The sequence below is a fragment of the Camarhynchus parvulus genome, chromosome 1 (assembly GCF_901933205.1).
Source record: "Camarhynchus parvulus chromosome 1, STF_HiC, whole genome shotgun sequence".
NCBI lineage: Eukaryota > Metazoa > Chordata > Aves > Passeriformes > Thraupidae > Camarhynchus > Camarhynchus parvulus.
In genome coordinates this window covers 86,898,530-86,917,148 of record NC_044571.1, presented here as the reverse complement: position 1 = coordinate 86,917,148, position 18,619 = coordinate 86,898,530, and the positions used below count along the sequence as shown (strand labels likewise).

The 18,619-nt window shown below is 46.6% G+C and overlaps 2 protein-coding genes across 2 annotated transcripts; one reads left to right on the top strand and one right to left on the bottom strand.

The window, feature by feature from the left end:
* Positions 1 to 1,222: 1,222 nt before the first annotated feature.
* On the bottom strand, positions 1,223 to 8,023 carry NECAP1 (NECAP endocytosis associated 1). Its single transcript, XM_030957898.1, has 8 exons — positions 7,835 to 8,023; positions 6,381 to 6,481; positions 6,131 to 6,235; positions 5,658 to 5,739; positions 5,156 to 5,264; positions 4,877 to 5,063; positions 3,603 to 3,696; positions 1,223 to 3,487 (listed from the first exon to the last, which is right to left on the bottom strand). The coding sequence occupies exons 1-8, from the start codon at positions 7,930 to 7,932 to the stop codon at positions 3,439 to 3,441; spliced, it is 825 nt and encodes a 274-aa protein (XP_030813758.1). The 5' UTR covers positions 7,933 to 8,023; the 3' UTR covers positions 1,223 to 3,438.
* Positions 8,024 to 16,111: 8,088 nt separating this feature from the next.
* Positions 16,112 to 17,623, top strand: C3AR1 (complement C3a receptor 1). The gene has a single exon (XM_030953590.1). It carries the CDS (start codon positions 16,124 to 16,126, stop codon positions 17,237 to 17,239), a length of 1,116 nt encoding a protein of 371 aa, XP_030809450.1. The 5' UTR covers positions 16,112 to 16,123; the 3' UTR covers positions 17,240 to 17,623.
* Positions 17,624 to 18,619: the final 996 nt, after the last annotated feature.

Here is an 18,619-nt window from a genome sequence, read left to right as displayed (position 1 = left end):
AACTTCATCTGAAAATTCTCCTGCTCTGGAGAAAGACCCTTTTGGGCTTCTCAACTCTTTCTGCTGCAAGTACCTACTGAAAGGTCTGAGAAGCTCTACCATAGCTTATGGGTAAAATGCTACATCTTGTCCCTGCCAGGACCTATGCAACATACCCATGCTATTTATGAAAATACGGTAAAAGTTTTGATCCTAGAGCTGAAAAAATGTCTTTTTTTCCCCAGCCACTACAGAAACTAGAATGCTTGACAATTCAAACAGCTGACTTAATAGGTTAAGATTTCTTATCTTTACCCAGGCCACAAGACTTGTGTTGTACTTCCAACACAGCCATATACACAGCTTTGCGTCTGGCAGAGGAACACGGAGCAAGCATGCTGTGCAAGATGGCTGCAAGCAGGCTTGATAGAACAATGTCAGGGCCCTGAACATATTCACCTCCTGGGGGATTGGCTGGACTCAGGTCCAGCTTAAGTAATAGAGGTGTTTGGCTTGGAGAAACCTCAGCAACATGGGCCTTATCACAGCTAAGTGGACCCTTGGACCCCGCCTGAGCTGGCAGAGCCATGCCTGGCCCTGTCCCCTGCTATCTAAATCCTCATTCTGACCTGCTCTGATCTTTGCACTTAGGTACTTCAGGACTGCTCCTCTGCTGGTGAGGCCACTGCCCCTGCCTGCCCTGCTGTGACCCATCTTCCTGCTTCCTCTCTTTCCAGCCAGCCTGTCCTTGCTGCCCCGAACAAAGGGCCCACTTGGCTCACCTTGACCATCTCTAGCACACACAGGCTGTTTCCCATCTACCAGCACAGAAATAATTACTGAAAATACCTGTAGGCTGTAGAAGCCTTTAATGTCTGAGATGCTAAATATCAGGGCAACTAAGTCTTCTCACTTGCATGCTTTATCCACACTCTTACCAAGTCCCACAGGAACCTACACTCAGGCCTGTTTCCTGTTGATTTGTGTTTGATATTGTGTGAGGTTTTTTTTGCCGTATGTGGAACAGCTGTGTCATTTTTGTGTCCTTTTTCCACACTCCTACCTCTTTGCCCAGACAGAGCCTGAACTCATCACTCCTGAAGTTGCTCTTGTTCAGTCTGCAGGCCACAACAGATATGCAGAAGGGTAAGTAGGCTGTGAGGATCTTGCTGGAGACATGAAGACCTTCAACCTAGAGGCTTCTAAAGCAAAAACAATTTGACAACTTAGAAGACTCACGGCATTTTTCCCCAGTATTGTTTAATTACCATTTGCACCAGTACATCTTATGCTTTATATACATATATCTTTAATTTTTGCTTCTTCAGCTTTTCAAATACATAATATATTATCTCCAGAATACTAAGACAATACAGAAGAGGCTCCTAGTTAGTTGTTAATTGGTGCCATCAACTTCCTTGGTTGGGGAATTGATACATAGTTGAAATGACAGGACCTCACAAGGATGTGAGCAAACAAAAAGAAGACAAAGAAAACAAAATGCCAACCCAGGAGTCTGTGATGTTGCTTGTAGACTACAGCCATCCACAAGTTCAGGAGGCAAGGAGCTGAAGTACAGTGAGACTGCAAGAGTGACTATGAAGGCAGGGGAGGGCTGGCAGGGGGAAACACCAAGAGAACCAGGGAATCAGGGTTAAATGACTACTTAAAATATATCCAAGAGCAGTCTGGTCCCCACTTCCACAAGTGGAACTGCAGCAGCTTTAGAGCTATTTCAAGAATGTTGCTTCCCAGAGGGATGGTCTAAGTGGAACTGTCTCCAAAATGCCCTCACTGTAGCCAGACAAAAATGACAAAAGACCTTTGCCAATACAAGGTGCAAAACTACTCTTTTAAAAGCCTCACCGTAAAATTTTTGCCCAAAGGGAAACATTTCCTTGTGAAGGTGTGCTAGAGACACAAAAGTGTTGCTGTGTTCAGTGTTCAAAACAGGAAGAAGCCTTCCAGCAAAGCACCAATGCCCTAGTTTTCCAGGAACTGGGTACAGCCAAGAGTTACTGAGACCAACTTCCCAGCTAGTGTTTTGGCTTCTGTGCCCGCATGAAGGGTAGCAATTCAGCAGTGTGAGATTTCCAGCCTGCCCTGTGAGTTTGCCCACAGTAATCAACAGACTTACAGCCCAGATCACATCCACAGCTGCTGAAGTAGTGTCCACACTGCCTCAGGAAAATCTCCCAAAGAAAAAAGTAGGAAGTCATGGCTTTTTACCTCTTTCTAACTCCCTTAACCACAGAGGAAATAGAGGGGGCTTGGACACATTAAAAATAAAAATATAAGTTCCAATAATGAGCTCACATCCCTTTTCTTCTGGGCTCAGAAGAAAAGTCATAATAAGGAAGAGAGGTGGGACAATTTTGCTCCCACAGATCTCAGGACTGAGCCTACTATACATTTCTTGCTCAAATGAGTGAGTTAAAAAGGGGAAGGAGACTGTCCCTTCATCAGAGAATAATGTATTGTCCCACCATAATTCTTATTGTAGATATGTAATACTTGAAACACAGTGCCAAGTCACAACACAAGGCCAGGGCTCAGGATAGTGATGCAGGAACATGAAATGCTGAGTGGTGGGAATCACTTGGTTGTCATCTAGTGCAAGTAACTACCAAATTGTAAAAACAGGTTGTGTTTGTTTTTTCCTTAAAGCTATTTCCAGTTAAAACATCTCAGTGACAGTGAGGCCTCTGCCAGGGGAGAAAGGAGTTAAAATGAGAGAAGTTCCTCCAGTGAACCTGCAATCCAAACCAGGAGCCTCAAGGAGATAGGGTGCCCACCTGGAACTACAGCGCAACAGCAGCAGGCCTACTCAAGGACTTGCATGACTCCTCCCACAGGAGCACAAGGACATGCAGCACTACCAAGAATTGCACCAAAGATGGAAGAGTAGTGTGTGCACGGGGAGTGTCACTCCTCACCACAGATGTCATTAATCCAAGAGGGATTTATGTTGAGAAAAGAGCTATCTCCTCAGAGGTTCCATTTAGCAAGTGTAGCCAAATGCAGCTGTCCTCAGCACCGCAAGCTGTAGGGGCTGCAGTCACTACTGAAAGCAGCCACAAAAAGCAACAGCCTAGCCAGAGAAAATCTGAAGGACAAGGAACCCAGAGGCACCTACCCAGCCTCCTCCCGTACCCACTTTCTTCAAGATTCTTGCTTTCCCTGTATGGAAAGTCAGGGAAAAAGAGCTAGGATGTACCATGTAATGGCCAAGTAGATGGAGGCGATAAGGATACCTCTCTTCTCCTTGCCCATCTTGGGAGGAGTCTGTATGTTCTCTTTAGGTTCAGCGGGATCAAAAATACTAAGTTTAAGTGAAGGTCTGATCTAAAAATGAAGGATTGTCCCAATTTGATTGAAGACTATAGAGGTTTGTGCCCCCTCTGATCTCATTTGGTGCCTCTAGGTCATCAATTTGTCCCATTCCACTGCTTTGATCATTCAGAACTGGACCCAGTTGGACTGCTGAGGAGCCTGATTGGGAACAGCACTGAAACAAAAAAAGGAAAATCAAATGAGCAGATGCAGTAAGACTTCTTAACTTCTGGTTCTTCCCACACCCATCAGGACACTACCCTTCATGTGTTCCATTCATCACAGTTTACCTGGATGCAGTGCTGAAGTCTCCCCAGAGGTCTGTGGTAGCTGATACTGGTGCCTTGGATGCAGCTGCAGGAGCATCTAAATCTAAAAGAATATCTAAGGCAAAAGAGAGAGAGAGAGAAAAAAAATACATCAGCTTATCCAGATAACCCTACAGGCACTTTAACTGCCACCTTAAACAAACTCCTGGAGGCAGGGCAGAAAATCTTTTAAGGGACTCCAGCTGCCCCTGCAGATGTCAGACTTTTTGAGGGGCTTGTTCTAATAGCATCTCCTTTTGCTGAATGTGCACAGCTCCAGCTGACATTGTACCTCCAGCAAGAGTACATTGTCTTCAGGAACTATTCAGTCTCCACTCAGCACACCACCTGACACATCTGTCACTTATTACCTCTCCCAGCAGACATAAGGCTCAGACTCAACCCAAGCACAGCTATCACAACAGCTGCCGAACAGGCACCACCTTAACAGTACAAACCACACACTGGGACCACAGGAGCCCTACTCAGAAGTTCACGTTATCTTCTCACTCAAACCCATGGACAGCACTGCTGAAGTCTCTGCCTTCACAACGGGATCATCAGCTCTCCAGACACCTCTGCAGGGTCACACTTTTAACACAGCCTCCAGAAGACTGCAGCAACCTCTCTTTGTTACATTATCACAGGATGATTTAAGTTGGAAGGGACCTCCAAAGATCATCTCACCTAGTCCTGCTGCCGTGCCATGAGCAGGGACATCTTGCATTAAATCAGGTTACTCAAGTCCTGTTCAATCTGGTCTTGAACACTTCTAATGAAGGGGTATCCATTCCTTCTCTGGGCAACCTGTTCCAGGGCTTCATCACTCTCATGGTAAAAATTTCTTCTTTATATCCAATCTAATCTACCCTCTTTCAGTTTAAGCCTCTACCGTTTGCCCTGTCACTACAAGCCCTGGTAAGAAGTCTTTCTCCATCTTTCTTACAAACTCTCTTTACATAGTGAAACATGTCCCCAGAGCCTTGTCCTCTCCAGGCTAAACAACCCCAAGTCTCTGAGTCCTTCTTGACAGGAGAGTTCGTCCAGCCTTCTGACCATTCCCATGCCCTTCCTCTGGACCCAGTACAACAGGTCCACATCCTTCTTGCACTGGGGACACTGGATCTGCCAAAGAGACCAAAATCCTTGGGACACACCATGTCTCAGAAGGCACTGCTGGCACTAGGTTGAACACAGTTTGCTGAAGCAGCACCTGCTGGTGTGTTACGAACTGCTGGCTCAGTGCTAAGGTTTACCTGCACTGCTTGCATTACTGGATTTCTGCACAGGTGGTGGTGTGACATGGTTGGCAATGGCTGTGGAGGAAGGAGGAGGTATAGGAGGGACCGCAATTTTGCCTCCCGGTGGGGGTGGCAGCAGGCTTAGGCCTCCTGATCCAGACACACGGGGCTTGGCTGCTCCTCCTTTCTTTGACGTCATGTTCTGTGTTAAAAAAAAAAAAAGAAAAGGAAGTGTAAAGAAGAGTCTCCATTGGCACGTCCAGGCAAAGAAGCAGGGGTAACTGGTCTACTTACCCCAATGTTTAGTTTGATGGTCTGCCCTTCCTTAAACCCTAAGTCTAATTTGGGACGTGTGTCAGCTTCCTGGGACTCCTTGGAGATTTCAGTCTCCTGCTTCACCCACCTAAAAAGAAGAGAGCAAAACATGAGACCCTGTGACAAAAAGGAACAGTGTTTTAGAGAAATGTGTGGTTTCTCTCTCCTTACCAAACTACTTTGCCTACCAGCTACCTCCCTACTCCTGGTGTCACACAGCACAAAGCTGGAACCACCACAAACCCATGAAGCTGTTTAACCCTGCACCTGGAGCATCACAGGACCCAAGCCTAAGACTTACAGATCTGACCCTGCAGGGGCTCTCAGCTTGCACGACCGCTGGCAGCACACACAAGTGTCCCTTGCCAGAGCAGGGCTTCAGGGCCACCCCAAGGAAACCTGTGCTAAATTAACATGCACCACCACCCACCATGTTCTACAGGCCAGAGGAAAAATAGCATTCCAGAAAAGCAAAACTCACTTGAAGTGATCCTGCAAAGAGACGTTGAAGTCAAAAGCATCACCCCGATCTGTGAAGCCAATGCCTATAAAAGCACTTCGTCCTAGCAAGGAGACAGGAGGAGTCACTGGAGGTGCCCTGCAACTGGGCCACAAATCCCTCTGCTTGTCCTAAACCACTCTGTGCTACCTCTGTCTGACAAACCTGGAGATGGACACCAGCAGCTCACAGCAGTTCATTGTCCCCAGCCTTCAGGATGCATCCTTCTTTCCACGGGGCATGCTTGGAAACCAAATGTTCCTTCCCAGCCCAGCCCCTGGGCTCTGTGCAATGTAGAGAACCTCCTCTGCTTACCCTCTCCTCAGCCCCTCCAGGCACACCACTTGGCCTTTTTGGCATTCCCAACACCATTTTCATCCTCCTGGCACATTCCCAGCTCCACCTGGGTCTCCTCCACCCCTAGCACTTGGCACTTACATTGGCCCCCAACTCACCGGTCCCATCCTGAATTCGAATGACAAAGTAGCGACTGGAATCTGCCACAGTCTCCACTGCAATGCCAGGGTATTGATCTATAGGAGCCTGGGCAAAAAGTTCTCCTGCAGACAAAGAATCAGGTGTTAAGAAGAGGAACCCCTTCCTGAAGTGTGGCCAGGGCTGCCATGCACAGCTCTGGGCAGGCTTAGGGGCAACAATCACAGTCACAGCCTTGGCAGGGCAGGCAGGGCACTGCCTTTCCCTTACCTGAAACCTTATCCTCCAGTTTTATGTAAGCGGTTTTGCCTTTGGAGGTGACACGAAGCCGCCCTGTCCAGTCTGGATGGTCCAGTTTCCAGTCAGACGCCCTGAAAGGAAGAGCAGCTGAACACTGACCATAGTCAACCTCCCTAGTTCTGCCCAGCCACCTCAGTAGAAGTCTCTGCCCCAAACCCTCAAGCCCTGCAGCTGCCTCATACCACTTCCCTCCCCAAAAATGACATGGGGTCTCAGCTCCTCTCTTGCTGCTGCCAGCTGACACACGACTCTGGCATCTCTGGGCAAAGGGAAAGAGACACAGTCCGGAGAACATCAACTCCTCACCTTTTTGTGAGTTTGCAAAAAAGGGGAGACAGAAGCACAGAAACTCACTTAAACAGGAAATCCACAAAAGAGACTTGTGAGCATTGGGAAGACCCCAAAAATTAATTAGTAACATGCTGAAAAGACACTCCATTATTCTAACCTGTGGTTGTAAAACAACACTGAGTACTTCATAGCCTAGAGGCAGCTGACTTACACCAGGCAAAACACACACACAGACATTTTGACTGACCCATCACACTCTGCCACAGGCTCTTGTGAAGGAAAAAAAAAAAAAGGAAAGCGAGAAAGGAAAGTGAGAAAAAATCCAACCTACAGCATCACAGAATATTCTGAATTGAAAGGGACCCACAAGGATCACTGAATCCAGCTCCTGGCTCTGCACAGGACACCTCAAAAATGACACCATGTGCCTGAGAGCATTGTCCAAACGCTTCCTGAACTCTAGCAGGCTTGGTGCTGTAAAATCTACCGGATTTTATAACTGGAAACAAACATCCTTGGCCAGGCACAACATCCGCCTACAGTCTGTCAGGTTCAGGGAGTTCATAAATCCGCTCCTCCAGCAGGCCTGTGGGCACATCTTACAAAGTCACACTCTGCTGCTTCTGGCTGACCAGAGAAGGCATTTCTAACTGCTGGTTCTGCAGCCTCTTCTTAAAAATCACCCCGAATTCCTCCTGTTTTCCTCCCAGCCACTGCTCGAGCCACCAGGCCAAATCCAACGTGCCGTTACAGCACATCAGTCCCATCCCAGGGATCCCAGCAAACCGGGAGCAGCCGTGAGCTCTGCCGGGAACAGCAAGCTGCCCCCTGCCTCCTGCCCCTGATTAACAGAGCAGCCCCTGCTCCCCCGCAGCATGGAGCGGAGGCTCCCCTGCCTTCAGGCGCTGACCACCTGCCACAAGAGGCAATTCCAGCCGGCGGCTCCTCAGGAGCTCGGCTGGAGGGGGCTCAGGGGATGGCCAGACCCGCTCGCGGCCACAGGACAGGGCTTTCCCAAGGGACGAGGCCGGGCCACGGGTACGGCAGAGCCCAGCCCCCGGCCGCCCTGCGGGCAGGGCCCGAGGCAAGCCGGGCCGCGCCGGGGCGATCGCGGGCGCCGCACGCTCCCTCACCTGTACCCGCGGTTGGAGGTGCGCGGCGGGATGCGGTAGACGTTGACATCGGGCTTCACGCAGAGAACGGACTCGTACTCCAGCTCGGCCGCCGCCATGTCTGCCGCGAAGCCCGGCGAGGAGCGAGCGGCGGGAGCCTAGCGGCCAGCGGCGCTGCCCACCGCCATCTTTGATGAGGGCAGACACGGCTCGGGGGCGCCGGCGCGGCCGCGCCAGACGCGGGCTACGTCTGTGAAGCAGATAGAGTCATCTTGGGTGCTGGCAGCGGGGGCGGGAGGGGCGCCATCTTGGAGCCGCCCCTGACACAGCAGCGGCGGCCGGCGCCATCTTGGGGCCTGGCAGGTGCCGCGGCGGGGCTGGCGCGGCCATGTTGGTTAGGGGCGCCATGCCCTGGCGGGCCGGGCAGTGGGAAGGGCCGGGCAGCGGCATGGCGGGGGCAGCGCGGCTGGTTGTGGCGCCACTCGGTATCGGCCTGCTCGTCTGCATCCCCCGGGGCTGCTCCCTGCCGCCCTGGAGGATTCAGTGCCAGTGTTCTTTCTGTGGTGCGGGGATTAGGTGTTTTTTTGGTAAAAGAGCAAGCCAAAAAGGAAACGCGGCGCAGAGCACGACAGGGTTTGCTGCTGGAAGTGATGGAAATGGCAGCTGTGCAAAGCTTAGTTTCAGGAGTAGGTCTTCCCCCAAAAAGGCTGTAGATACTAGTTTATTTGTCAGTAATGATAAGGCTGGCAGCATTCAAATCGCTCTTTTAATGGTGGCTTCTCAGAGGAGACTGGTGTTAAAGTTTAGTGCTGTGCAGCGTCCTGTGACCGAGTCTCAAAAAGTACCAGTGTTTACTCTGAAAAGTGGAAGAAAAGGCATAAGAGAAGTTTAAAAATTACATAGAACCATATGCAAAATGCATATTTTGATTAGCTTTTCTCAAATATTAAAATTAATATTATATGTGTTATGTTACAAAGTTAGGCTGTATTAATTTTTTTAAGTAGTGTGTTAAATATAGTTTAGTTTAACACAATGTTAAAATAGAAACTGTGTATGTGAGATACTTTTTAAAGAAAGGAATGAGGTACTTGCACCAGATAGCAGCCACAGGACACCTAAATCTTTCAGAGAAAAATAATTTATTGCTCTCTTATCAGAAGAAACGAACTTCTTCCCGCCTTGCTCAGTCATGAGACGTCGTCAGGATTAAAAGGAAGAAGCTGAGGATGACCAGACAGAATCCTGTGTTTGAATGGAATTTATGCATCATGTATGAGATGTATGAATATGCAACAGGCTGTTGTTTTTAAGGGTTAATCCTCTGTTAACATGGGTCCTTTTTCGGGCTTATGCTGCCCGGAAAAAGGTACCCAGACGTCCTTAACTCTTTGTCTCTATTGTCTCATATTGTCCTAATTCAAATTGTCCAAAATATTATTACTCTAATTATATTACTCTTTTTATAACCATTTTATTACTATTAAACTTTTAAAATTCTAAAAACAAGTGATTGGTGTTTTTCACAGCCATGTCTGGGCATTCCATGTCAAGCATTGGAACGGGCTGCCTAGGGAGGGGTGGTGGAGTCGTCATCCCTGGAGGTGTTGAGGCAAAACTAATCACTGAAACATCACTATGTTTGAGGTTTTGGGTTGATTTTTTTGTTTGTTTTGGTTTGCTTTTTTGGTTTTTGTTTGGGTTTTTTGTGGTTTTTTTGGGCCTTTTTGTTGGTTTTGCTGGTTTTTTCTTTGTTGTTGTTTTGGGTTTTTTGTTTGGGGTTTTGGGGTCGTCTGGTTTGGTTTTTGGGGGAGTGTTTGTTTTGGTTTTGGACCTTTTGGTTTTGTTTGTTTGTTTGCTTGTTTTCCCAGTAAGGAAATAGCATTAGTTAATGCAGACAGAGCCATTCCCAGCCATGGCTGTCTAGTCACCATTCTCTATGGTTTTTTCTTGTTCTATAACTTTTTAAGATCAAGGACCAGTACGGCATTCAGAATTCAAGAAGAAACTTACATTTATCTTTTGGATAGAGTTGCTCATTGACTTAATTTTTCATTAGAACTTCCTGCAGTGACTGCTAAATTTTTTCATTGAGCACTAATAACTTACTGGGAGTACGCCCCTCCGTGTGCATAGTTAGGGCTGCTTTTCCAAGTTCAGTGATTCACAATTAGCAGTATTAAGTTTCACCTCCCTCTTCACAGTGCTGTCATTCAGCGTGCCACAGCCCTCCTACGGTCCCTGCAGGAGGAGAGCATCTCGGATGAGGGAGTGGCAAAGGGCCAACTATTATAAGGCATGTGAGCAAGGACTCACAAGCAGCACCAGAACGCCAGGAATACATCTCTCATTCAATTCCATTGAGACTCAGCCAGCAGAGAACATAACATTCTTCAGCTTGGTTCAAACAAGCATCTCTGGACCAAAAAAATACAAAGCACTGCCAATAACTGCCGAAGTTTAAATTTTTATTTATTTATTACATTTTTTTTAAAGGATTCCTCAGAGAGGTTGAAATCTTGAAATAGAACATTTAACCTAGAGGATAGAACTGGTTAAGGACCTCCCTGCAAAGCAGGACTTGACTGGCAGGTCCCGTGGTGGTGACCTCTGTGTCCCTCAGCCAAGAGGAGCCCACAGGAGTAAGCTCCTATCAGCACTGCCTGTCTGCGCCCGAGGAGTCCCCCTGGCAGGATGGCAGCTGAGAATAAGATGAAGCTACAGGAATTTTCCTGGCAGGCTGCTGACAGCCTGTCTGTCTATCTTTGTGGGTACAGCTCAGCCTTGCCTGTCTTCCTTTCTCTGGTTTTGTGTTGGAGGCAGCATCTGTGTCTTTCACAGACACGCTCAGGAGCAGAAGTCTGCTCTGTCATGGTTCATTTTCCAGACCAAAACCAAAATACTGAGACTGATTCTTGTATGTCTGGGCTTTGTCATTTCTGCTAGCAGTCTTGATTTCCCAAATTGTGAAAGGTGAGGGGAAGCCCCCTTGTTAAACATTAGAAATGCCTTGCCCTGGAAGTCTTCTGTTTTTATTGTCTTGCCACATTTTGTGCAAATCACCATTTCAGTTAACTACTTCTAACTTTTTGTCAGTTAAGTTCCTTTTTTAAAAATAGACTTTTAATACCCTGAAAAGTAAAAGGCAGGTTAAAGTCCTTTCGTCATGACCAGTCATGGTTTGGTGAGTACAGTGCTCTGTATTTGATGAAGCAAACTGTCTCAAGCTGGTACAGAAGCTGATCTGGATTGGTAAGAATCCTAGAAATGAGATTAGCTAGGTGAACGTGCTGACTTGGTAAAAATGAGATTAGCTAGGTGAACGTGCTGACTTGGTAAGACATGGAAGTGGCTACAAGACAATAACAGACCAGAAATTTCACAGCAACATGGCAGGGTTTGGACTTAGAATTACTTCCAGCAAAGGTCACACTGTGTCAGCAGGCAAGATGTCATTCAGCTGTCTTACTAAATATAGTAAAGTATATGTTTGTGATTATAAATCTATTAATATTTATTTTGAGCACTATTTTGTTTTGACAGTTTTGAGAAACTTCCTGTGGTTTGACTGTTTATTTTATGAGCAGATGATATCCAGAGCTTGAAATTACATTCAAATGAGTCATTTTATCAGGGTGAAAGAACACACTTGGCACACACAGGATGCATGCAGGAAAAAAAAATGCAGTTCCTAAAATGTCATGTGAGAGTTTTTTCAGTCACTCCAGACACAGGACTGATGATACTTGCTCCAGCACACTGAAATAACTGCTTCACTCAGGTAGGTATCATAAACTGGAGAATTTTGCTTTCCTCATCTACTTGCCATTTATTATTCTTTACTCCTGAAAACCACTCTCCCTCCTCCAGTTCCCCTTCCATTTTCAAACCACATTGCAGCCCTTTTAGCACTCTGGAAAATATAGTGTGGGCAGTATCTTCTAATTGATTCATCAGTTTACTTTGGAGTAGGACTTGCATTACTATTTTACAGCATTCCTTGTTTCCCTGTCCTCTTTATACCATTTTCTGTAGCTATATGTGGAGGCAGCAGGGTTCAACTCTTGCAGCACTGTTTGCCAGTTGTCCCTCTAAAAGTTGCTTCTACATGGATCAGCAAGACCACAGGAAATGGAACAAACTTGGGAGAATTTTAAATTAAGCCTCCAGCTTTAAGTTAAGCCTTCCAGTAATGTCTTTCATAGCTTTCCTTGCAGGTCACCCTCACTTACAAGTCTCTTAGCAGATATTACCAAAACCTGATAAATGACAATGTTTGTTACTATTGTTTATCTCATTTTCTTCTTAGTGAAGCAGTTTGAACACTTATGCATCACTCCACTTTCAGACTGCATGTTGTGCAAGACTGAGATTGATGATGTGAATTTTTTAAAAATAATATTTATATTTAGTCCTGCATACAACAATCTCTGGCTGGTATTTAAGTACTGGCGTAACAGAGGTTAAAAAAGGGCCGGTTGTCTTATTATGTCTTCTCAGTTGCTTCTGCAGGCTGTATTCCCCTCTTCCCTATTCAGTTTCCTTGCATTTTGGTAACATTTTCTGGGACCTTTCAGTAATACAACTGCCTTCATCAATTCAGCAAGGGTTTAGTTAACAGGAATTTTATAGACAATTCTATTAATGCCTAAAGGATGAAGATTGGGGTGGTTTTTTTCTCAATTCTGTCTTAGCTTTTCTGGTTTTCTTCTCCTTTCTAAATTTACTAAGTCCAGGATAATTGAGCAATTAACATTTTTCCTCTACTATGGTCATAGTTTTAAAATTTCACTTAAGTATGCCGTAGGTCATCTTCATTGTCTTGCAGTAAGAGAGCTCATATCTAAAATGGCTGAAGAACATTAGTCTGTATTTTTATTTCTACAAGTAAATATCTGTCTGTTCTTCTTAAACATTCATTTCTTGTCTTTCATAGAATCTTAAACCATTAATGTCTTGCCTTTCTCCTGGTCAAGATAAGCTTTCCAAGGAACCAGCAGACAGCTCGGAACACGTGTAAGAAAAGGAAGTGGTCACTGGCACTTCCCTAAAATACCACTTAGCCAACAGAATTATGTCCTGTCTGTTCAATCTGTAATGTTCAGAAAGTGAACCAGGGTTATTTCAGAAACATAGACGTTGTTTTCTTAACTTAAATGTACTTCACCAGTTATGCCAGAAGAAATTGCTCATTTTAAAGGAAAGAGGAACTAAAAATGCTGATTTGCCTTTCTGAAGCAGGAAGTCAACCAGGAAACACACCTGGGGACAGCATGGCCATCTGAATAGAGAGCTCCACTTTGGAGACTAAGAACCAGATGGAAATCAAAGGGATGATAGAGACAGGAGAACATAACTGTATAGCGTCCCCTGTTTAAATAGCAAGCTTACTCAAAGGTTTAGCCACTATGAAAATGATGACAGTGTGCAACAGGTACACTAGTAACAAATTTGTGTAGGCCAATGCCTTTGTATCCTGACAGCTCTGTACTGTCACCTGACTCAGGGATGCTTCAGTAAAGGTTAAGAGAAGAATTTGGGGAGGAGGATCACAGAATCACTAGGTGGGAAGAGATCTTCAAGATCGAGTCCAACCCATGCCCTAACACCTCAACTCAACCATGGCACTGAGTGCCACATCCAGTCTTTTTTTAAACACATCCAGGGATGGTGACTCCACCACCTCCCCAGGCAGACCATTCCAGTACTTTATCACTCTTTCCATAAAAAAAATTTTCCTAATATCCAACCCATATTTCCCTTGGTGCAGCTTAAGCCTGTGTCCTCTCATTCTGTCAGTTGCTGCCTGGTGAAAACCCCCACCTGACTACAGCCACCTTTCAGAAGTTGTAGGGAGTGATAAGGTCACCTCTGAGTCTCCTTTTCTCCAGGCTAAACACCCCCAGCTCCCTCAGTTGTTCCTCACAGGGTTTGTGTTCCAAGCCCCTCACCAGCCTTGTTGCCCTCCACTGGACGCACTCAAGTGTCCCAACGTCCTTCCTAAACTGAGGGGCCCAGAAATGGACACAGCACTCAAGGTGTGGCCTCACCAGTGCCAAGTACAGAGGAAGAATGACCTTCCTTTTTATTCCTAAGTTTGTTTAAAACCTCGTTGCCCACCCAGGCTGGACATTTGCCTGGTTGACTCATCTTTCGCCACACAGGGGCAAAAAGATGTCTTCCTGTGCCCCCAAGATCTCTGTTTTGAAGCAGGCCCACCTTTCCTGGACTCCTTTGTTTTTAAGGGCTGCTTCCCAAGGAACTCTCTTAATAAGTCTCCTAAATAGGCCAAAGTCTGCCCTCTGGAAGTCCAGTGTAAGAGTCTTATTGATGTTCCTCCTTATTTCACCAAATATTGAGAACTCTGTAATTTCATGATCACTCTGCCCCAAATTACTTCCAACCACCACGTCTCCCACGAGCCCATCTCTACGTGCAAACAGCAGGTCTAACATAGCCCCTCTCCTGGTGAGCTCACTCAGCAGCTGCCACACAAAGTTGTCCTCCACACACTCTAAGAACTTCCTGAACTGTCTCTTTTCTGCTGTACTAAGTTCCCAGCAGATGTCTGGTAGGTTAAAGTCACCTACAAGAACAAGGGCTGGTGATCCAGAAACATTCTCCAGCCGCTTATAGACAAAGTTGTCCACCTCTTCTTCCTGGCTGGGTGGACAATAACAGACTCCCAGCAGGATGTCAGCCTTGCTGGCCTTCCCCCTAATTCTAACCCATAGGCATTTAACTTCATTGTCGCTAGTTTCAATACCCATGGCATCAAAAGCCTCCCTAAGATAAAGGGCCACCCCTCCACCTCTTCTCCCTTTCCCATCTCTCCTGAAGAGCTTGTAGCCATCCAGTGCAGTGCTCCAGCCATGTGAGTCATCCCACCATGCTTCTGTGAACGCAATTACATCATAGCTTTGCTGCTGCACCATGGCCTCCAGCTCTTCTTGTTTGTTACCCGTGCTGTGTGCACCTCAGCCGGGCTGCTGATTTCACTCCTAACTCAGGCTTACTACCCTTGGGCCTGCTTCCAGAGAGCCCAGCTGCATCCCCTTCACCCTTCAAACCTAGTTTAAAGCCCTCTCAATGAGTTCCACCAGTTCATGAGCTAAAATCCTTCTGCCCTTAACAGAGAGATGGAGCCCGTCCAGTTCCAGCAGGTCAGGCGCCATAAAAGTTGCCCTATGATCAAAGAACCCAAAATTCTGCTGGTGACACCAACCCTTGAACTACTTGTTGATAGTGTGAGCTCTCCTATTCCTTTCATTGTTTTTCTCTGCCACCAAAGGGACCTGTGCTCCTGCCCTATCAACCACTTGACCCAGGGCCCTAAAGTCCCTTTTAATTGCTCTGACACTCTTCTTTTCAGTCTCATCACAGCCAGCTTGGAGTATCAGCAGTGGGTAATAATGAGAGGGCCAAATCAGCCCAGGAAGTCTCTCAGTAATATCCCATACCCATGCCCTAGGAAGGCAGCAGAACTCCCTGAAGGATGGGTCCAGTCGGCATAGGGGGCCGTCTGTTCCCCTCAGAAGAGAGTCACCCACTACAGCTACCCTTCTTTTCTTTTTGATGTTGGAGGTGGTGACCACTCGGACAGATGAAGTGTAATTGGAAGGCTCACTGGGCAGATAATTTTCTTCTACATCCTCTGGCTGACCCTCTAGATCCAGGGCCTCATACCTATTATGAAGAGGCACCTGGCTAAGGGATAGGGGTCAGGAGGAATTTTTATTATTACCTCTCCGAGTAGGAACCCATTTCCACTCCCCTTCATCCACCAGGTGTCCTCCTATTACCTGACAGTGGGAGGCATGGGAGTCCTCTGACTCGCGGTGGTCCTCCCTCAAGGATGGAACAGCAGAACTCCACCAATCTATTTCCCTTTCACTTTCCCTAATACTCTTCATCCTTTCTACTTCCTCCCTAAGTTCGGCCACTAGTGAAAGGAGGTCATTCACCTGTTCACACCGCAGGCAGGCTTCTTCTGCAACGGCCCCTGGAGCCACTGATAGGCTCAAACACTCCACAAAAAACCAAACCAAACCAAACCAAACCAACCAACCAACAAAAACACAACAAACAACAAACTAAAAACCGCACTAGCAGGAGGAAACCTGCGACCCTGCCTGCTTGCCCTGCCGTGCCATGCCCCCATTTGCCTGCTCCCGTTCTCCGCGCTCCCTAGAGCCCTCTTTTAATCTCCCCACTGCTCGCCGGAGCAAAGCCCCGCCCTGCACTTGCGTGGCTAACGAGAACCGAGGATGTGAATTGCTACTAATTTAGTTTCTGTTTTACAGCTGCAGAATGCCTCAATTCCTGGGCAACAGCAGTTCACAGGAACAGGCTGCTGTATATTATGCATCAGAATCAATTGTCTGCATTGCTATCTTCACCATCGTTTTCATCATAGGTATCCCAGGCAATGGATTGGTGATCTGGGTAGCTGGTCTGAAAATGAAAAGGTCTGTGAACACTGTCTGGTTCCTAAACCTTGCTGTGGCTGACATCATGTGCTGCTTGTCCTTGCCATTTTTCATTGTGCACCTGGCCCTTCATGAACACTGGCCCTATGGCTGGTTCCTCTGCAAAGTCATTCCATCAGTCATAATCTTCACCATGTTTGCTAGTGTCTTCCTGCTCGTGGCCATCAGCATTGATCGGTGCCTCCTGGTGATGAAACCTGTCTGGTGTCAGAACCACCGAACAGTGAAATTTATATCGCTAATATGCAGTGGCATTTGGGGTCTAGCCTTCATTTTCTGCTGCCCTGTCTTCTACTACCGTGAGACAAGCACTTACGACGGCAAAACAGAGTGTGGATACAATTCTGGAGTTGATGATTACATAGATTATCCTGTAAATGTATCTGTAAATGTGTCTGTAAATGAGTTATGGGACTACTCAACCTACAATGGTAGTGACTTGTGGGGAGACATCAATGAAGGTAATGATTCTGTACCCCTTGCCTCAGTGGTAATAAACATCACTAGGGCTGTCTTTGGCTTTTTGCTGCCCTTTGGCATAATGGCAGTTTGCTACGCCCTCATTGTTTTCAGAACGCATGCAAATCAGTTTCACAAGTCACGCAACAGGACACTGCGAACAATTGTGTGCGTGGTAGTGGCATTCTTCATCTGCTGGGCTCCATACCATGTAGTTGGGATGCTCTCCGTTGTACCTAGCCTTCGAACAAGGCTGATGGAGTCACTGATCCTGTGGGATCACCTCTCTACAGCACTTGCATATGCCAACAGCTGCATCAACCCCCTGCTTTATGTTTTTGTGGGACGGGACTTCAGGGCAAAGGTATGGCAATCGGTGCAAAGAATCTTGGAAAGTGCCTTTAGTGAGGAACTCGCATCTTCAACCCTTCACAGAAGCCAAACTTCAGCAGACAAGAACCTGAGCAGCACCTTGTAATGCAGGACTTCCTATCACCACTGTAGAAGGAACAAGCTATAGCACTGCACATCAATCACTCTCCGCTTAGCCAGTGGTTTTGCTCCAGTATGTTTGATTAATCTGCAGCTCCAACCCAGGACACCGCAAGCATTCAGCTCATGACAGATAACTCCCTTTCTATCCTACACTAGAAAGATGGGAAGTTGGAAGCACCAAGAGCAATAATCTGAGGGATGACTGGTGAAGCAGAAGACACAGTATTTTAACTTACACAGACTATTTTAAGAAAGCAGGGCTGGCTACAGATTTGTGGTGGGAATCATGTAGCTGAACCTCTCAGTTGAGATAAGAATGTTATTTTATTTGCATATGTCTGTGTTCTACATCTCCTGTCTCTGATAAAGTGCAGATAAAACTAACTGGGATATTGGTCCTCAGAAGGTTATCACATCATTCCCCTGACTCTACTAGGGGTCTGAGTTGTGTAGGAATATCTGGAGATTCCCTAGAGTACTGCTACATTTCCTTACAGCCAGGCAGTAGAACAGCACTTGCCCCAGTCAGCAGCATTGAACTGACTTTTGTGCCCTGGCAGATACCCAATCTATTTGTTTGTCCTGGCACATACATCACTGTATGGCAGTAACTGGTCAATGCACATGCTGTACCTATGTTCAGTAGCACGTGTACACTCGCTGTCTCCCCAACACTCCCTCCACCACCAGAGTCCCAAATCTTCCTTTTTGGAAGCAGTTTGAGATTATCCAAATGTACCTACTGTATTTTGAGATGGTACATTAACAGAGTTTGAGCAGCTGCAGTCACTGATGACTCAGATTAGGTGACTGCTGGACTATCAGCCATTTGGCAAAACCCTGGAACTGAGAAGTGATAACCTCCAATCTGACCCCAAGAAGGTGGAGAATGACCATGTTGTGGCTCAGCCACATCAAGCTCTCTTTACAAGAGAGACGTGCTTCTTGTCCTTCTAGTGCAGAAAAAGTTTCATCCAGTCAGGCTATTTCAGGTGTTCCATAAGCTGAATGTTCCCTGCTCCTGAAAAGCAGAAATACATTTACTAGATATTCTACAGAAGCAGTTTAAAATCTGATTTTTTTCTTAGTTCTTCCTTAAAAGAGAAAGGCCAGCAAATAGACACTAAGCATCGCTAGAGTTTTCACTCTGCCTTTCTAGTGAGCATGAATTGAAAGACTCTCAGATCTCACTGCCCTGAGAACAGCCAGCTGGCAGAACCTTCAGCTCTTAAAATCCTAATAAGTCTCCATCTCAAGAACATCCAGGTGTGGGCTGTCCATTTAGCCATGTCCACACCCAAATTCTAAGGTGGGAACCAAGCCATCCTGACAGGCGCCGCTGAAAGAAAAAAATCAATACTGG